Source organism: Pelmatolapia mariae, linkage group LG22, assembly GCF_036321145.2.
Source record: "Pelmatolapia mariae isolate MD_Pm_ZW linkage group LG22, Pm_UMD_F_2, whole genome shotgun sequence".
In the NCBI taxonomy this organism is placed as follows: Eukaryota; Metazoa; Chordata; class Actinopteri; order Cichliformes; family Cichlidae; genus Pelmatolapia; species Pelmatolapia mariae.
The window spans coordinates 30502976-30523787 of NC_086245.2; the positions used below are offsets into that span (position 1 = coordinate 30502976).

Here is a 20812-nt window from a genome sequence, read left to right on the forward strand (position 1 = left end):
CCTCTGTGGAGGAGGGTCTTTTGTCGTCCTCTTGCTCCACTGACTCTGCTGCCTGCACTGACATGGGGGATAGTGTATATATGGATGGACTGAGCCTCTGCTTGCAGTGAAGCAGAGAGAGAACTGTCTTGCTGGAGAGGCCAGGTGGATTGGGGTCATAGCCACTAGTAGACCACGACGAATACACTGAGGGCTTCTGTTCATCCAGAGCAGAAGGGTTTGGTTTAATGTAGTTTAAATAGCACCAGCTGTTACAGGTGCTGGACAGCAGACTGGGGAATGAAGGCCCAACATGCGAGACGGGAGAGCAAATAGCAGGTAAACATGACTCCTGTTTGAGCTTGTGCTTGCAAGTCTCAACTGTTGCTTTGTCAGAACAACCCATCTCCCTCTCCTCTTCTTCTTTTACTCTTTTCTGCTGCTGCTGTGACTCTGGAGGCAGCTCCATGCTGTTTGAGGGGGAAAGCATCCGTTTATTGCCCCCTGAGCCTGATAACCTGAGGCTATCATCAGACCACGGTTGAAGATCTGGACTCATGTCCCTGTGGGGTCTTTGTTCAGCTGTTGAAACACCTGCACTTTGTGGGACAGCACTAACTGCCTCCTGGGGCCTAGGGGAGGTGGACTGAGACAATGTGGTGTATATGGCGCATGCAGGGGTGTGTGTGTCTGTTTGGAGGCGCACTGCAACTGCTGGATCTGTGACTGGCCTCAATATTTCTAGATTGGAAGTGATGTTAGGGGCAGAGTGCCGAACATGGGAGCGACTTACTGAGTAGTCATCGTCTTGTGGAGGAATCTCTAGTTTCAGCCCTGTAGACATAGGGAGATAGCGGGCTCTGGCAGCCCCTGATGGTCCGTGCGTATGATATTGCTGTGGTGCAGGAGCAAGGGCCTGCTCTGTATAGGTCTCCTCTTTTACAGTTGTAGATGGGTCATGAGGAAGGGACAGTTCTGTGCTCCCAATCAACTGAATATTTTGAGTAAGTTTCCACTGAGAAAAGATATCTTTGCACTGCAATTCCACTGGATTATGTAAAACAGTGTCCCCTGATAGAGAAGAAGAAGAGGGCCTGCTGCAGTGTACAGAAGTTGGGCTTCTTGCTTGAGAAGATCTGCTTGGGCTGAGATATTCAGGACCACGGCTTAGGATCGTACACTCCTCCTCCTCCTCATCTGGATCACTGATAGCAGTGTGTCTCATTAATAGACATTTTCTTCTTTCTCTCCACCCAACTGCAGAGCGCTCAGGGGACAGAGAGCTGTAGTCAAAAGACTTACTGCGGGTCTCAGCCATGAGGACACTCGGTTGTGGGTCGTGAGGGGCCTGTTCAGATGCTGAGCGCCTCATCTCTCTGTGCTGATGCACCCCCGGCACCGTCAGCATATGAAGAGCTCTTGATCTCCTTAGTGGCGTTAATGTTGCAACATCCATGTCCTGTCTGTTTGACTCTTCAAAGGACGTGGAGCGACTGGATGCATATGATGCACTACTATCCTGACTAGGGCTGCGGGGCAGGGACAGAGAGTCAAAACTAGATTCTCCTGATGACTGGGCAGCTTCAGCTAATCGTAACCGCTTCTTCTTTGGAGGAAGCTTTTCAATAGGGAGCTGTGCCAGAGAGGGGCTTCTCTGCGGCCACTGAAATTCATCTAGTTTCTCTTGATGTTTTGCTGTGGTGGTAGGTTCGGCTGAAGTGTCTGTACTCATGTTGGGATCCTCTGTCACCAGGATCTCTGGAACCTGCACATTGTGTTGGCGGACCAGCTTTCGGGCTGCTAGTTTTGGTACATGTTGTTGAGGTTGTTTTTGAGGCAACAGCTGATGATCTTCATGAGGTGGAGAGTGCTTTGTTGCCTCTGCACCTGGATTCTCATTACTCAAGGATTCTTGTTTTTCAAAGGAACTAGTATGCTGAATTACTGAACAAGTTTGCAATGCAGGCTTCCTCTGGCCCTCATAAGTTGCACTGCTTTCATCTTTGCACTGGCCTGAAGACAGGGAAGAACAAGGTAATGAAGGAGAAGAGGGGTCATCAAATTCAAAACTCTCCTCTTTCCTTCTCTTGCGCATTACTGAAGCGCCTGCCCTGACTGCACTGTTCTCTACTTGTGAACACTCCATTTGACTAATTACCACTTCATTGATGGGTTGATGTGATAGGCACAGGCTCTGCTTGTGTTTTTTATAACCTACCCAATCTTTGCATCCTGTGCCACAGGCCTCACACTCATATGGCTGTGGTTGACTTTGCTTACAGTCAGGCACAGTGGTTAAGCTGTCAGAGTAAAATGAATGAGAATCCTCGTGTTCCTCTTTTGTAAGTTCTGTACCAAGTGGAATTTCAATTGCTGGCTGTCGTCTTAGCATCCCATAACGACGTGAAGCCTGTCGTTCGTCAAAGGACTGACTTAGGCGACATTTGCTTTGGCCGCCACTGGTGGTCTCAAATAAACTGGCTTCAGGTGGCATTGAATGACTTCGCACCAGCGGGGTGGTGGACGTTTGGCTAGCTGGCTGCTCCATATTTGAGGGTGGGTGATGAAATTTTTCACATGGAACTCCCATAGTGATAGAGCCGCTGCTTTTATAGCCCACATCGCCAACCTTGGGGCTATGAATGAGCGGTTCTTTCACAGTTGAACTCTTCTGAGACTCGGAACTGTTCTTTCTGGAGAGTGAGAATCTCCTTGGTTTTACACTGTCAATTTTACTGGTATCCACCACTGCCTCGTTGATGGTGATAAGTTTGGTTATATGGTCAATGACCTGTTTCTTGGGTACCGTGAATGAGATGCTTTTGTCCTCCTCACCAGAGGGATGCTGGTTTTGATGACGAGACATCCTCTGTAGGTGTCCAAAGCGTCCATATTTACCAAGGATAATCTCAGCATAGCTTTTGGCACTTGTGTTGGGGGGGCTGTCCTGTGACTGCTCTGTACTTTCAGAGCGAGAAAAATAGCCAGATTCTGTACTACCTCTACTACCTAAAGCTAAAGATGACGCCTTTTCATCAGATGAGTCTTGAGGAGTGTGTTTTCCTCTGCTTAGGCGCAGGGCCAATCTTTTTTTCACCGCATAGGAGTAATTGTTTCCTCCAGGGCAATCTTTGGCCATGTCCGTTTCAACACTCTTGATTGAGGCTCCACTGTCTTGTCTTTCTGAAACAGAAGAAGCTGATGATAGCTGTCTCGTTTCCTCGTCCGACTCTGTGGCTTGCTCCGCTGCCGATTTCGACTCCCCAAGTGCCAGGCCTGCCTTCACCCGGTGGGTATGAGATTTACGGTGTTTGTATAGGTTACTCTTGGTCTTAAAAGAGAACCCGCATGGGGCACAGGGATAGGGCCTTTCACCCGTGTGGGAGCGAATGTGTTTCTGTAAAACACTAGGCTTGGCACATGCACGGCCACAGTAAGTGCAAACATATTTCCCTGGTCTCTGAGGCTTACGCTCACGTTTCTGCTTTGGGGTCCCTTCCTGGGTTTCTGGTTTAGACTGGGCAGGGTCGCCTGCTGAGGAAGGTGGGATTTCTGGAGTCAAACTCAAACCTGTGGTTGGTTTCGTTGCTGTCGATGCCTCCTGTTTATGCGCCGGTGCTGTATCTGAGTCAATGCTCTGCCGCTGGTGTCTGAGACGTTTGCGTTCTGGATTCTGCCTTCTGGATTGTTTGGGCTGCTGTAATGTGCCATGGGGCTTTGGGGAGCCGGTTTGCTGTTGTTGACAGGGCTGGGGGGGAGACTTGGGCTGAGGGCCTCGCTGTGGAGACTCCTTCTGAGAATGTTCTTGACCTCCGGACTGCTCCCCAGTGGTCAGGCGACTATGCAAGGCCTCCATAAAATGGAAGGACAGCCTCAGGTAGACACGTAGGATGCGTCTGCCTGAGCCAGGCTACAGAGTTAAAGCCAAAGCATTAACTGGGTAAGAGGTTTAATGTGAACAAATCTGATCAAAATATCCACCTTACTTGACTTCACTTCATAATTTTTTGCTTGTTTTACTCAAATTGTTATTGCTTGACAAAGGAACGATGCCATCAAATGTAAAACAGTAGCATCAACGAATGCAGTTGTGATATGCCATGTGCTGTGGAGGAAGTCCTCTGCCATCCAAGCATTAAGCATTCCATCATGAAGCACACAGACTCTGTTGCTCAGCTGGTTCAGTTCAACGCACAATTCCTTTGTCTTCTCAACATGTAGATCTGCAAAAACAAACAAGTCGTTATATAGGATAGTGCATACAGTTCAACACTGAGAAACAGATAACCCTCTGGCCTCTCTGTTTGCCAGATAGGAATATTTATGTTTTGTGTTGCATAATCACTCTATGTGTCATAACATTCATCTTTCGCTTTCCCGCGGCTGCTGCCTGTTTTAAATTAGAATGGTTTATGTAATGTTTTGTTGTAAAATATATCAGCATGCAGTAAAAGTGATGATTCTGCTAATATTCCCTGAGAGAAGCAGTATGCGCACCCAACTGTGACTTGAACATTCAAATAACATCATTTGATTTGGTCTTTAGTAATTGCCTATTTCTTAACGATTGCAGAATATCATTATGTCAGACAACACATTACACATACTGCCCACTCCCATAAAACTGGTCTGATCTTTCTGCTGCAAGACAGAAAATGACCAAAAAAACAGAGAATCTGCCACTTGATCCATTTGATTGTGGAACTATAATGTCCTAATGGTTTGATTATGAAACTGACTTAGTGATCACTTGTACTCTTTCACACTCGTACTGCTGTCTTACAAGCACCTTTTTCGTCTTTGGTGTTAATGAAATTGCAGCTTTTGAAGGTTACGTTGTGTCGTCTACTATCAAATGCAAAATGATGATCATCAGACTGTGCTAACATACAGTGCTGCCACATTGCAGGACATGTGAAGGACTCTACCTGTTTCATCGGATTAACTGATGATTTTAGATATTTTAAAAAGGGCCAAGCCAAACGGAGGCGACGGATGGCTGCGAGCTGTGAGTGCATACAAAAGGTGACTCAGTGGAGATACTGAAGAAAATTCCCAGTGTTACTTTATGCCAGCATGCTGAAACAGTAAACAAGGCATCCCACGCACTGACCAGCTGGTTTCTACACCCACATTCTGGTGGAAGACGGCAAAGCTGCTGGATACTATCCAAATTACTGATAACAGGTTGACAACCATCTTTGATTTAACTTGTGAGAAGAGTATACGTGCCAATACTGGATAAATAAAAAACAATCACTTTATACTACCAGCAAAACAAGCATAGTATAGGGGAGTTATAGAATTTGTGCAGTTTGCAGTGGACCATTGAGATCATAGCTCTCTTGCCATAAGCCTAGCAAGTGTTAAATGTAGGCCAATCAGGTAGTCTCTACCAGGGCTTATAGCTTGTAGTGGGAAGGCAGACTCTTGTTTGTAAAACTAGAATTAACACGTCAGTCAGAGTTGTTTGGGGCATGTGCATTCTCTGCATGAAGGTGACAATGACTGCTACTAACAACTAGTCAAATAATAAAAAAATAAAATAAAAAAATTGGCTCATTTTCACTTGCTCCAAAGTTAACTATGAACTGTTCATTTACACCTCACATAACATGGGTGCAGCCAATGCACAAACGAGCCAAACATTTCTCCTTGCACCCCTCACCCCACATATCTACTCTCTGCATGAACTTTCACAAGGCTCAGTGCAAGCAAAGCTGGATTTTTTTCTTGAAGGGCTGTTAGACCTAGAATTGCTTGGGGTTAAAGGAGCATTATCCTTTATTATCCTCCATTAGTGAAAATACAGAACAATGTTAAGCACAAACATTTATCTGGTTGTTGTTTGTTTTTATTATTTTCAAAAGTTCTTGTATTTTAGTAACTGTTTCAGGTCTTTTTAATGTCTGAGAAATTAATTATATGGGCTAGGTAACAGCCCAGTCACACTAAACTAAAAATAGAAGGCAACCTCCTTCCATTTCACAACAAATGGTGCTTGTCTGATGAATGCACTGAGATTTTTTTTTAATTTTTTTTATTTGGCAACTAATTGCAAGTAGTTACAGTTACTATCTGGTTCCTGAACTTGGGCGTGCAACACCCTCAGCTTCTGGGAGACCACTTTGAAACACAAGGCAATTACTTGCAGTGCCTGATGGGAGGCAACCTCTCTTTAAAGAACCATGGCCCAAATGTTTGCAAATAATTGTCATCTAATTTCTAAATGCAGATAGATTGTCAACAAGTTGCAATCAGTCATCTGTGACGTGTCTCTTTGTAACAGGAATCTTCACTCAACTGGTTGACAACTGGTCATATTCTGATTACATTCCTATATAGAAGTAGCACTGCTGAGCGCCTGTATGATTTTGCAGGTAAATCGCAGTCCTATTTGTGAAAGAATTTCCTAATTTCTGGCTACACTCTGAATGCCAACTTGCCCCCACTCAGACTGAGAGCAAACAGGCTCCATCTTACTGCCATTTTATGGCACCAAAGTTTCTTTGGAAAACAACAACTGACTGTAGGTGGGCGTGTATCTGGTCCTGGTCTTTCAAGTGCAACAAGACTGGAAATTAATTGCACACGGTCGTAATAATTTTAGTCATGCTGCTGTCTCCAACCACTGCATATATCATAATTGGCATTAAGGACTGTAGCTTGTGTCTAAATAATATTAAAAACAGAAAACTCCTCAATGCTTAGGCCTTTAAAGGGGGGTGGTAGGAGTTATGTGGTAACGGAATGAAATTTTTAAAACTAATAATCAAATACGATTTAACCACTGTTCTCTCACATCGGGCTAACTAGCATGCAAGTCCATGAGCACATGGCTAATTAGCATCTAGTTTAGATAATCATAAAACAGAAATACTGAACCAACACACAAGAATGTCAACATTTGTATCAAAAATCGGGTGTCAGTTAACCAAAGTGCATTCTTGAGTAAACTCTTCTTGGGAAGGTAAACTTACCAAACCTCTGATACTCAAAGTTCCAGTAGTTTCTGCTAACAGGAAACATGGGTAATGTGCAGGAGGAAATGTAGCTGCCAGGTTTTTGCCAAGCAAGAACATTTATGCTATATTTATTTTAATACTTTCTGTTATACTCTCCCTGTGAGGTCCAATGGTGTTATAAGAATGGGTGGTGTACCATTTAAAGTTACGCCTGATATGCTTTCTAAGAAAATGGTAGGTCTTTTCAAATCTTACACAATCCATGGCTTTGTTCCACTGTTATGCGTTCAAGCTGTTGAGTCCACGCTTAGTGACAAAAAAAAGAAAAAAAAGAAAAAAGCTTTTCTCAGAAGGCAGTGATATCAGCGATATATAATACAAGCCATTTCACTGCACACCTGACAAACCTACACTGGCACAATATGAAATTTTCCTCAAGTTTATCAAATGGTTGCAGTGCTGAGTGTGCATACAGTAACAGTTACAGTCTGCAGAAACTGCTCGAAAATCACGAGATACTGAAACGTAACATGCCACATTAGAGAAAATAAAGGAAAAAAAACTAAACTATTTAAATGACGTGTCCATTCACCCACACAAAGAAAGAGAATATTGTATAAATGGCTTTAAAAAAAAATATTGTCAATTTCCCCTTCTCACACTAATGGGCACCCAGCGGTGGTTCCTATGGTAACGGCCCTAAACCATGTGGTAGCAGATGGAAGGAGAGCTGGAGGGCTAAATTTATCTTCCAGTATCCTCACTGACTACAGAGAGAGAGAGTGTGTGTGTGTGTGTGTGTGTGTGTGTGTGAGAGAGAGAGAGAGAGAGAGAGAGAGAGAGAGCGCGAGAAGGCGGCAGGCGAGGTGCCTCCCTCCCAGAAGCTACTGTTTTTTTGAGAGGAGCACACCAAGAAAGGAAAGAAAAAAATCAATAGTTTGGGAGTTTTCAATTGGTACTACACTGATATTCCATTCCTTCAGGAAGAATCAAAGCCAAATCCAGACACTGGGATGCTAAAGAACCACAGACCAGTTGACAATTTCACCACCAAAAAAAAAAAATATTGGTGCTTTTTCTCTAAACTAAAAAGCCTACATTCTGACTACCAGTGCTGCATTGCTGCAGACAATTCGTCTTTAAATATTATCGTCTTCAAAAATGCAAACAGGGACATTCAAAGCATCCCACTGTAGAGAGGAGAACAATTTTTAAACACTTTCTTAATGAAAGTCAATAAAAATGTGAACCCCTCCGGACTTGTGTGACCCTGAAAGCATTCATCTGTTGTTGTGTTATCCACTATGTTGTCAGCTGAACACTAGCAACGCTGTCGTGTCCAACAGTGCAGCTTCATCAGCAGCCTGATAACGGTGCTCTCTGGAGGGACAGGGGAGAGCCCTTAGTGGATACACAGTGTTCCCTTTCTCCCAGTGTGTGTGTGTGTGTGTGTGTGTGTGTGTGTGTGTGTACTTCGGGAATGCTCCCACAGGTCCACATGGAGGACATGCCAAGCATAGGCGGCTGGATGCACAACACAGGCAGCTCATTCACTCCTAGCTTTAATACCTACACAGCCCACGGACCACTCGCTACATGCACTCTCTCCTTCATTCACACACAGATGCACTCACTCTCTCTACAGAAGCTGTCTGCATGTGTTAAAATGGGCAAAAAATAATCCAAAAAACATTAGGCTGCCTTCAAATGTATTCAAGCAGACTGACGCAAATGATTCTCGTGCTTTTCCACCTCTCGCTGCCTCACTCGTGTAGCAGCCTTTTGCAATAACAAAGACATGAATGAAGAATCCCCCCCTTCCTCCCTCCCTCCACAGTTCCCACATCACGTCACACACCTCATACATCAAGATCACTGCAGATGACAAAAAGGATATCAATGGACCCCCCTTTTTTCTTTCTTTTTTTTTTTTTTACCTGGTCGCAGGTGGTGTTGTCCTCCAATTCTGAATGACTGGAAACAGGGAAAGCAGAGAGACACGAAGACGAGGAGAGAGAGAGAGAGAAAGGATGAATGAGAGTTACGCTGAAGGCAGAGAGAGAGGTAATCGAGTCTCCGCTCTACGTGCACTGGGCTGACAAACAGGTAGCTGAGTATATTATGTCTATGAATGAGAAGGAGGGGACACGCTCTCTCTCTGTCCCTCTCCACCTCTTTGATACACCCCCCTCCCACGTCCTAGTGTCTCTGTTTTGGGTTTGTGTGAAGCAGTGGCTCCTTATATTGATGTTGACGTAAGCTTGTGTTTCTTTTGGCAGCGGTTTCTGCTGCACAGCTGGCAAAGCGGTGAGAGGTAAAAAAGAAAGGGGGAGTGCTCTCTCCTGCCTAATTGAACTAGGAGGGGAGGTGAAGGGGGCTTACTTCAGAATTTTTAAAATACAAGTTCACCATTCAGATCTCATTTTTCCAACGCAGGTACAGAGATATACTGATGCTGCATTTTGAGAAAACATGGGAAAGATACAAGGGGAAAAGCGCACACAGATCCAGGTTTTAAGAGAGGCTCTGGAGAACGTCCACAGTGCTCCTGCCAGGGGTCAGGCTGAAATAGGTCCGGGCAACTGTGACATCACTCTTTTATGCCACGGGTCCCCCCGCCATTTCCCCTCTGTCCATGAACTGATTTTTTTCCCTCCCTCTTTTCTCTTTTTTTCCAGCAGGCTGAAAGCTCACAGATAGGAGGAGCATTGATGGAGTACCAGCCGGTAGGATGCAGACAGGCAGTGAGCTGCTCATCTGGCCAGGGGTAAAAAGGAGAAGCCGAGAGGATTGGAAGAGAGCCCAGGGTGTCCATTCTGCTCCGGGCCACAGAGAAACCTTGTGACTACAGGGCTCCAGATTCAAAAATGATGTGATGATGTGTCTGCTCGCATACAGACATTTCTGGCAAAACGCTACCAGCAGACAATCTTATTCTTACCAATCAACTATCTGAAACCTAATTATCTCACCCTAACATACAAGAGCACAGCAACTCAGAGCACAGAACCACAAACTCCTTTTCTTCTATCTTTTTCCTGTTTTCAATTTGGATGGACTAAAAAAAAATTAATTAAAAGTAACCAATGGAAGGTTTTTTCTGAAAATAAATAAACAAAAATAAATAAATAATAATAATCTTAATTACACACGTTGTTTCGTCAGTGACTAAATCACTGCAAAGTTAAAAAATGAAATAAAGCTCACACACTGCTAAAATAACCCCAAAACAATCCCCCATGCAATGAACGATCAGTGGATCTGACAAACCGCATGCTCATTGGAAACTCAGCAGCCAGTGAACATAACCTGAATAATCATCTTTTATGAATGATCAAAATTTAAATTTATGAAATGAACTTCATGCTTTATTCAGTGAATTATTTTTCAAGAGTCTACTGTTCACCGTAAGGATTAAAAGGCTAAAAGGACTTTAGCTGACCTTTTCCAAGTGCTGTCATCTGAGTAAGTGCTTATAAATTCTGGAAAAAGGTACAGGGTCCCCTTCTGTGAGCATAACTGTTATTTGTTTCTTTGTCAATGAAACTTATGAAAGAAATCACGTATGCCTGAGAGCAGCAAGTAGGCCTGTGTGCAGCGTATGTGTTTCATTTATTTCATGTCTTTTAAAAACAAAAAATTAAATTGTAATTTTTCTGTAATTAATTTCTGTAATTGTCTGATATGATGCAACGGTTTCCCAATCCAACATGGTCTCCGACAGAAGAAAATGAAGACACCCTAACCTTAAATCAGTGGGTGAAATCATGGTGGTTATGCCCATTCTTTAGATACAGTCACAGAGAAAAAAAAGATTATTTTACATACACCCTTACTGTTGCCATAAATAAATAAATAAAGAGGGTAAGTGGGCAATGCAAATCAAATACATTTGATTTATTAAATATCAGCAAATGTGACCCCCTCTATAAAAGCAAATGGCAGTTTGCTGGTCTGGAACAGTTAGGTTTTTATATATATGTAGTACAATCTTTCCTGGACTAAACGTCCCAGCAAATTCACAGAGGACACACTGTGCAATGCTCAGAGAAAGTGCACAAACAAAATCCAAGAGCTGCAACGGAAACTCTAAAGGCCTCAGTTAGTAAGCTAAATGTTAAAGTCCATGAGAGTACTATTAGAAACAGACTGTAGGAGTAATGCTCGTTTGGAAGGGTTGCCAGGAGAAAGGCTTTCTCTTTCTGAAGAAAAAAAAGAAAAGAAAAAAAGAACAGCACAACTTAGATTTGGAAAGCTACAACTGAACAAACCACAAGACACCCTGTCCTTTGGGCAGAAGAGACCAAGGAGAGGCTTGCAGAGTGAAAACGAAACACAGCAAATCAGCACAAATTCATCACTCCAACTGCCAAGCAAGTTGATGGAGGGGTAATGAATTTGGCTTTATTTTCCAGCAACAGAACATGAGTGCCTTGCATTGATTGAACTGACCACGAACTCCATGAAGAGTCCATGACCACGAAGAGTCAAATATGAGGCCGTCTGTCTGATCAGCTAAAGCTTGGCCCAAATTGGGTCATGCAATATAACAATGACCCCAAGCACTCCAGCAAATCTACAACAGAATAGATGTGACTGGACCTTAAGAGGGCTGTGCAACCAATGTCTGCAAACCTCAAAAAAAAAATAAAATTGAGAAACGTGATGAAAAGTGGGATCAAATTCCTACACAATGATGTGAGAGACTCATAAAGCCATAAGAAAAACGAATTCAAGATACTGCTGCTAAAGGTCACAAGCTATTAGATCATTAAAACTTACTCTAGATTTGGATGGAAACTTGGTACCAGCCCAAGAACAAATGTATTATCGCTATGCATTTTCTATGAGTTTAACAATTCCTAATATCTTCAGTGGTTAATAGCAGTGATCAGGAAGAAAGCCCCATTACATCAGAGGTAAAGTTGAGGATTACGTGCTGGTTCTAGATTTGAAGTTGGGTTACATAAAGCACATTTTTTTATATCGCTTACCTAATATGGGATTTAATACATGTTCATGCATATTGTCAAAGTAACCCAGAACAAAGATTCTGTATTGAGAATAACTTACTGCAAGCTGCAGAGTGAACACTTTGGATGTTCCCAGTTGTTCAGAGCAAATGGCAGCGTATGCAAAATGCTGAACATTAATCTTTCACACAGTACGACTGAGGACATTTTGGCTACTTCAACCTTGCTGTTTACGAAAAATGTTTGCAGAGGCCCAAATCTGGTGAAAATCCAGGTGATTATTGCTTTCAGCATTTGTTATCATATTATCAGAGGACGACTATTGACCCTTGCTCTACTGTCTGGAGGTGACAGAGCTGCCAGTGTCAAGCTCTTTCACAGGGTTGTCTCCGTCTGTGCAGCTGGGGCTCATCTGCATGGCCTTGTCACAGTTTGAACATCATGCTTCCAAACACATTTTCTCAACAGGATTTTTTTTGTCTGTTAGGAGTGTAGGATGAGAAAAGGATGGAAACAAAAAGATAAGGTTTCACAATGCTGCCCTCCTTTCCCTAAACTGAGCACTGTGGATTCATTCTAGTTCCTCGAGCTAAACAATACATTAACATTTAGCAGTGGTTGAATAGGAAAAAAAGGGCTATTTTTGAAGATGCAAATGTTTTGAATACATCTGGCTAATTCCAGTTTAGACACCATTTTGTCTGCAAAATGGTCATATGTAATTTTAGGAAGAATAAAAAGTTTTGTTTGTACTGTTATTTTTTTTGATTTTCTGTATTATAACCACAAACTCGAGCCATTTTTCCCCATTTACAGCTAAACGGGTTTATTATAAAAGTCCCAGGTTATGGAAGATTACATTTAAAACAGGTCAAGCATTTCCCCTATCAAAGCTTTACAGAAAAGGCTTATGTATTCATTTTATCTTCAAAGGATGGAGCCAGTGCTGTGCTCTTTAAATGTGGCGGCCCCAGGTGGGTGTCTAGGGAAATTATTCAAGTATCTTGGGTCAGACACCACAAGTTCATCATATTTACCACATGATCAGAATCAACACAACACACTTCTTTTTCCATTAAAGGAGTAAATACATAGTTCACTACTTTGTTGTTATTGTCATTATATTGTCAAGCTATGAGTACAAAATATTTAGAAAAGATGCATTTTTTTTCCTTAGAGCCCTCTTATGTGACAAGCCTTTAAAAGATTTCAGTTTTGTTTTGTTTTTTGGGGAGGGCTTATTTGCATATCGTGCTGGATTTTTAGCTTTTCCCCAAAATAAGGCAGAAGGGAGTATATCAATTATGGCTGGTTTTGGACTTGTTGGTCTAACTGGTCAAGTAAATCTTCAAATTGGATGAGCGTGATGACCATTGATCAATATTCGATTTTACCTAAAAGGCCAGTATTGACAAAAACATATATTGGTCTAACTTTCGTTGCGTTGCGGTAGACTGTCAGTAGCAGCATCCAAGCTTGGGTCAGTTCTGGCTCCATCCTGCAGAGCCATAGAGGGAGTTTCGAGGCACTGTGCCACCTGTCACCAGAGAGAAAACACAGGCAGGGTGCTCCTTAGAATCCCAGCAGTCGAAGGTTTCACATATGGCCTTAAAACACCACAGGAAGCAGAATCTGTCACTGCTACGCCTGCGACACTATGGAGTAGTCTTTACAGAGTCAGTTTGTGGTACATAATGATCTCTTAAATGCATCATCACAGCCACTTTGTGCTTCATATTTGATGTAAAGCACAGCTGTATGATCTTAGAGTACAGACAGTACAGTCTACCAGCCATTACAAGACAGTGAGCCACAGACAGACCAGAGATCCCCCACCCAACACCCACCATACACCCACCATACACCCACCAAGCAGGAGGAAACAGATGCCCCTCTCAACCTCAACCTGCCCTAATGGCCAATGAAAATAGCCATGTGACCAACACAGGTTAAGTTGGACTGCCACAGTGTAAAGAGTCCATGGAGATAAATGGTCACCTGATCTCCAAAAAGAGCTCCAGTTACTGTATGACCTGACTCGTCAACAGCAGTCCATGTTGACAGATGTTGTGCAGAGCTCAGCTGTGGTGAGTGGTGCTGATTTAGACTCTAGTTCCAAATGTTCCAATAACATACTAATTCCACGTGTGTACAAATGTGGCTTTATGCAGCAAGGAGGAACATTTCTGTATTTAACCTCCTAGGACCTGGCGTCCACATATGTGGACATCACATTTTGGGTTGTCTAGATCAGCGGTCCCCAACCTTTTTTGCGCCACGGACCGGTTTATGCCCGACAATATTTTCACGGACCGGCCTTTAAGGTGTCGCGGATAAATACAACAAAATAAAACTAGTACCGGTACCGAAAAAAAGAAGATTTATTCATAACACACCTGAAAAGACCCAGGAAAATCGAGTTAACGATAACAAAATAAAGCTAAAAACCGATAAAAACCCTGAAAACCATACATTTCACACCTGAGCCTCAACTCTCGCGGCCCGGTACCAAACGACTCACGGACCGGTTGGGGACCGCTGGTCTAGACCAAAATACTAAATTTTGCTCTACAAGGGCCTGATATCCACTTACTTGGACATTATACTCCCACTGTTTTATCGAAATTTAAAACAAATTTCCTCTTATGGGAATCTCATTTTTCTCAGAAACAAAAATCAAGTTAAGAAAACAACACACACACACACAAAATCATCAGGTCCCAACCAGGGCAAATAGCAAAGAGAAATTGAAAATGCATGCCATGAAAGCGTTCGGGTCTTAGGAGGTTAAGGAGCAATAATTTAGATTTTCACTTTTCACCAAAGCAACGTGACTGTAATACACAATCCAAATTTCACACGAATGATACATTTTGATATGCCAAGCATTTTATTTTTATTTGAGCATTCAGCATGACACGTTTTATTAAATTTGTTGCCTTTCATAGATTTGTTCTTCTTGCTAATGTTCTACTATAACTCTAACATTAAAAGAAAATCCAGCCATATGAAAGGCTATAAAACAGTGTATGACTTGTGCAAGCCCCAAGTCTAAATAAACAGGGAGGGCTCTGTCCGTAAAGTTTTTGCCAAATCAATGTGTGGATCAGAATAACTCCATGTCAGATTGGTGAAGGCCCAGATGGAGGCAGAAGATCTACTGTATTAACCCTTCACAGGAACAGCCAAAAGAAGAAGAAGACCACAACAACTAAGATAGAGGGTTTTTGTGACATGTCCTATAGCAGTGTTTCCCAACCTTTTGGAGCCACGGCACATATTTCACATTAGAAAAATCACACGGCACACCACCAAACAAAAATGTCACAAAAAATTTCCCCCCGCGCACCAGGCATAGCGGAATTGGCTCAGTTTGTCCCCAGTATAGCTTTTTTGCTTTCTTCTGACCACTACTCAAGCTAGGGCTTTCATCTGGGTCAGATTTTCTCCAGGACCCAGGTCAGATTGACTACTTTTTCTTTTTAGATATTTATCCATTGCTATTACGCCCTGCATTGTTTCACTCACAGCATGACTATTATGTAATTTCTTCTTCGTCTTCTTCTGTTTTACTGGCAGTTGGCAACTCATTTCATTAGAGCAAGTAGTTGTACTGCCCTCTAGTGGAAGAGAATGAAATTGTTCTGCCCGTTACTCATGCGGTCACTCAGGCTACGTTCACACTGCTGGTGAAAGCGCATCAAATACGACTTTTTTGACCCTATGCGACCCATATCCGATCATGGTATGACAGTGTGAACAGCACAAATCCAATATTTTCAAATCTGATCTGGGTCACTTTCGCATGTGGTACTGAATCCGATGCGTATCTGATGTTTTAGAAAGCGACTGCTGTTTGAATAGTCATGTCGCATTAAATCCGTCTTTTACGTCACTGACACAAGACAGACACCAATTATCAGCGCCGGAGAAGCGCTCGAGAAGACATCATGAATGCTTCCTGGCCATCCAGTGAAACTTCACTGGATGGCCAGGAACGGCCAACGTTGTCTTCCCAACAACTGTTGGGAAGACAACGTTGGAGAAACGTGAACATTTTATTTGTACTGTATAATCTGCAGATTCTGACAGAAATCTGCAACTATCCTTTGAAGCACCGCTCCTCTCAAAACAGCAATAAGGATAATTATTAGGCCATATGTAAATAACAAAATAACTTTATAACTTAAAGCAAAATTGGGAAACGTAAAGTCCGAAACAAGTCTTTATATTAAGGGCCATCAGTCAAACAGTACTGTTTGGTCTGGGTCTAACACACACGTTGTGTGTGACGTCTTCTTTTGCGCATGTGGGCCGCTTTGAGGGTTCACACTAGAGCGTGTTTGAAGTCACATTTTATTTGTAGTGTGAACAAGCAGACAAAAAAATCGGATTTGATCAAAAAAATCTGAATTGAGCATTAAGACCTGCAGTGTGAACGTAGCCTTAGACTACTAATCAGGAACCAGATAATATTCCACGGCACACCTGATCATTTCTCACAGTACACCTATGTGCCGCAGCACAGTGGTTGGGAAACACTGTACTATGGTAACCATGACATTCCAATTTCCTATTTTCAGATTCACAATATACTTTATTAATCCCAGAGACAATTATGTGGCCACAGTTGCTCAAGACAGTTACGAACAAGTTAAAGTACCAATATAAAATATGACAATATACTACAAAATATTAAAAAATAGCTCTAATAATACAAAGAGCTCTAATATACAAATATCCCAATATATTACACAAAATTGGAAGTTGAAATTCAAATGCGCCCCTTATCATACCGACTTTGTCATTAGTGTGAATCCAGGCTATCCACTAGGCTATGTGAATGCTGATTAAGCATTCACAGTATTGTTATCCAATTATTTATTGTCATTTTCTCCAATTTCCCATGGAAAATTCAGAGGAAACAAGGGGAGTGAGACAGAAGCATGGCAAGCAACAGAGGTCATGAGCTGGAATCGAAATGGGGGCTTTACAGTTATGTAACTCTCAGCTAGAAAGCAAAGCCAAATTTCCCCCAAATGTCAAACTAGTGGATAGCCTGGATTCATTTCTGCTGTTCCAAAGTACCAACACAGACAACAGAAAGCACGCACATACAGTAAGACAATTATAATTGGAAACACACTTAAGTGATCTTCTGAACTTGCCAGCCTGTGAATCAAAAACTATATATTCTAATGTAATTGTCTGACAGAGACCTGCAGTGTGTCACAATTCTTGGGATATTTTCATGAAGTAATTGTTGTAGTATCTTGAGTAGTTATCAAAACATTTTTTAATCATTTTTTACTGAAGCTTATATGGACAATACTGTTAAGTTATATTTGTTTTACTTTTTACTTTTACTTGATTATCCATGTCAAAGTCTATCGAAGCTGATTTGCATTGACAGATGTGCGGCACAGACAACCACAGTGTGAACAATTCCCTTAACAGTTCTGTTCAATCCTGCTATGTTTGTTGATCTATATGGGTGGGCCACCACCAAAGCCCTATTTAGAGCTAGGGGAAAAAAAACTGCTTACAGGCTGCTGGAAGTTGTGTCAGACTCTGATGCTGCAGCACCTTCCTGGCCATCAGTGCTGGTTAATAAAAGTCAGTACTTTGTGGCCTTAGATTTTAAAAACAGCAGAGGAAAGGACTCAAATAACTAAACATTTTTTGCTCTGTTAACTTTATTAACCTCAATGTATATCATATAGCTAAAAGGTACACTCTCTATTAAAAAAATGTGTTAATATTTGCAGAAGCCCAGTAACAAAAGACTCATTTACAGAAAAGTTAGTAAATCATATTTAGAGCAGCAGCAAGCCAAATCAGGAACAAGGAGTTTGACACAAAAAAATGGGAGGCATTGTGCAAGTGATGAGAAAACAAGCTGAAAATGGAGAGAGGAAATGCTAATTATAGGCAGAATGACCAGCTGCCTGCTATATTTGTCCCCACATCTAAGTTAGGTTGTTTCTGCGAGAGTTTTTGGCTTCAGGGTGTGAATGTGGCTTTTGGTTTGGTCGCTGACTGAAACTGTGACACTATTTGCATACCCTCATTGCGATCCTGATAACAAAAGCATACTCTTAATGACTACACCTGCAGTCAAATAAGGTAGCTTACATCTCATGAGACTGTGTGAATCACATTTATGTGGACACAAATAAGTGGGATTCATTCTATCTGGTGAGCCACTTATGAGCATTTTCCGAATGAAAGGAAATGTTTCGTTTTTGCTCCTACGTGTGAGAAATTCAACAAAGAAAATGTCAGTTCTCTAGCAGGAAATCCACACCGACCCCCAGCAGGTCACACTTTATATATATATAAATGATGACATCAGGAAAAGATTTGAATTTGTGGTTTCTAGCTCTGCCCTTTTAAAAACTCCCTACCACTATAATGGCAAACACTGTAGGTGACTATACAGCATGACCACATGAAGAAAGGGAGGTGCAAAAATGGAAAGTCATGACACCAGCTGAAAACGATCAGTAATTAGAAAGTAATCCTGCCACTTAGTGCAAATTAATATCGGCTGGTTCAGTTCCAACTGGTCACTATAAAAAGCTGTCACACAAGACAGATTTCATGATGGGTAAAACCAGTGAGCTCTCTCAAGACCTTTGCAACCTTATTGTTGCAAAACATATTAATGGCACTGGTTACAGAAGAACTTCTAAACTACTGAAGGTTCCAGTGACTACTGTTGGGGCCATAATCCAGAAGTAAAGAACATAATTTCAGCATAAACGAGCCACAACCAGGTTCACCATGCAAGATTTCAGAATGAGAAGTGAAAAGAATTATCACAAGAGTTGTCCAAGAGCCAAGGATCACTTGTGTGGAGCTACAGAAAGACCTGGAATCAGCAGGTAAAAATTTTAAAGAAAACGATAATGCTTTTAATCGCCATGTCCTATATGCACACTCGCCACGTAGGACTCCACTGCTGAAGAAAAAGCATGAAAAAGATTGCTGGAAAACATTTAGACAAGAAAAGCCTGTGGAATACTGGGAGAATATAGTCTGATGAGATAAGACTAAAATTGAACTTTTTGGAGTTCAATAAAAGGCACTGTGTATCACCCCAAAAACACCATACCAACAATGAAGTTTGGAAGTGGGAACATCATCGTGTGGGGATCTTTTTTTTTTCAGCATACGGCATTGGCACATTTCATATTAGTAAAGAAAGGATAAATGAAAAAACTTAGAGACATTTGTGATTGAGACACTGTTTTATATCATTTCACTTTTAATCCCCTCACCCCCAAATTTAGACTCACCGCTGTTCACTTCCATGTAAAATAGGACGGCTGCCATCAGCCGTCAGCAAGCTGTATCATTTAAACATGTCAGACTATGGTAAGTTAATCTGCATGTTTTAATGTGGCCTTACTGTAGATTTTTCGCTGTGTAAAACAAACGGCGGTGGATGGAGCAGCTACAAAGTTTTCTTTTCTTCACATCGGAGTTTGTTGATCAGGTGCTTTGATGAAGGATGCACTAGCTTCCCCCCCCCCCCCCAGTAAAGTTTTGATGGAGGTTACATGAACAGTGCTGCTGTTTTGGATGCCATGTTAAACTGTGCCAGCATCATCATCACTACTCCTGTTGTTTTATCAGTTTTTTTCTATAAAAATCGGGCTTAATGTGGTCAAACGTTTTATCCACAGGCTGCTCCTAAAAACATTTATATTGCAGGTCTGTTTTTAGTCACAAATGTGGGTGAAACACTCACCCACTGATCATGGTTCCATGGCGCACAACAGAGCCGTGCATTAAACGAACCATCAAAGCAAAGACTTTGTGTCGATAATTTTTTTTTTAAATAATAAAATTATTCAAAATACTTGAATTGTTGCAGCCCTGTTGTTGCAACTACAATAAATGTGTAAAATTAATAAATATTCAAATACAGAGAATTAATACTGAACATTAATATTATAGGGGAAATCATGAAGCAAATAAAAGAAACTACTTCTGCTATAGACTGCATATAAAGGATTGATGTAGCCAGTGTAATGTCATTCAATAAGTCTTGAAACTAATGATTAACAATATAAACTCATCACAGTCTAACAATTTAATGAGGTTATAAGAAAGGGAAAATCTTCCATACACGTTTGTAGAATTTGACCGGAGAAATCACCCACTGTCGGTTTAAGGTACATTCATATTGGCTTCCTTTTTTTTTTTTTTTTTTTTTTTTGTTTTTGTTTTTTTAAAATATGTATGATTTGAATATATCTATTGGGCAATGCAAAATTATATCCAACTTTTTTCCAGACGATTTATAGAAGAAAAGGCATTTTAATAAAAATAAATGTAAGATTAGTTACAGCTGTAAATGTGGAAATCTCACAAAAAAGACTTTCTACAGTGATAAATGATTAATTTTGTGCTTAGCCGAGTACAACATGTTCATCAGTGAACAGAATTTGTTCTGCTGCCTTAAAGACAGAAAGGCTGCCATACATTCATAGTAGTGATTAGTCTACAGTCCTTTTAGGCAAGGCAAGGCAAGTTTATTTATATAGCACAATTCAACAACAAGGTGATTCAAAGTGCTTTACAGAGACATTAAAAACAAAAACAAATAAAAAGCATGATTTGAAATTGATTAAGACAAGCAAACAAACACAAACAAACAAACAAAACAGTATATAAAATCAAAACAGTAGATAAAATCAGGACAGTAGATAAAATCAGTAGTTAAAATAAGTTTTAAAATTTAAGCTTAAAAGTGTGGATTTGGTGCTTTATTCAAAAGCAGCTGAGAACAGGTGAGTCTTCAACCTGGATTTAAATAAACTGAGTGTTTCAGCTGATCTGAGGCTTTCTGGGAGTTTGTTCCAGATATATGGAGCATAAAAGCTG

The 20812-nt window shown here is 41.4% G+C and overlaps 1 protein-coding gene across 5 annotated transcripts in view; it reads right to left on the reverse strand.

Annotated features, from left to right (window-relative positions):
• hivep3a (HIVEP zinc finger 3a) overlaps positions 1 to 20812 on the reverse strand; it is a 56283-nt gene that overhangs the window by 17400 nt on the left and 18071 nt on the right. For 2 of the 5 annotated variants that reach the window (XM_065471311.1, XM_065471316.1), the window contains exons 3-4: positions 8882 to 8918; positions 2 to 4202 (exon numbers count right to left, since the gene is read on the reverse strand). In XM_065471311.1, the coding sequence (XP_065327383.1) occupies positions 2 to 3835 (3834 nt within the window). In that variant the 5' untranslated portion in view covers positions 3836 to 4202; positions 8882 to 8918. Of the gene's footprint in view, position 1; positions 4203 to 8881; positions 8919 to 13351; positions 13412 to 20812 lie in introns of those variants that run through there. The other 3 variants (XM_065471315.1, XM_065471318.1, XM_065471317.1) reach the window with 2 other exon arrangements.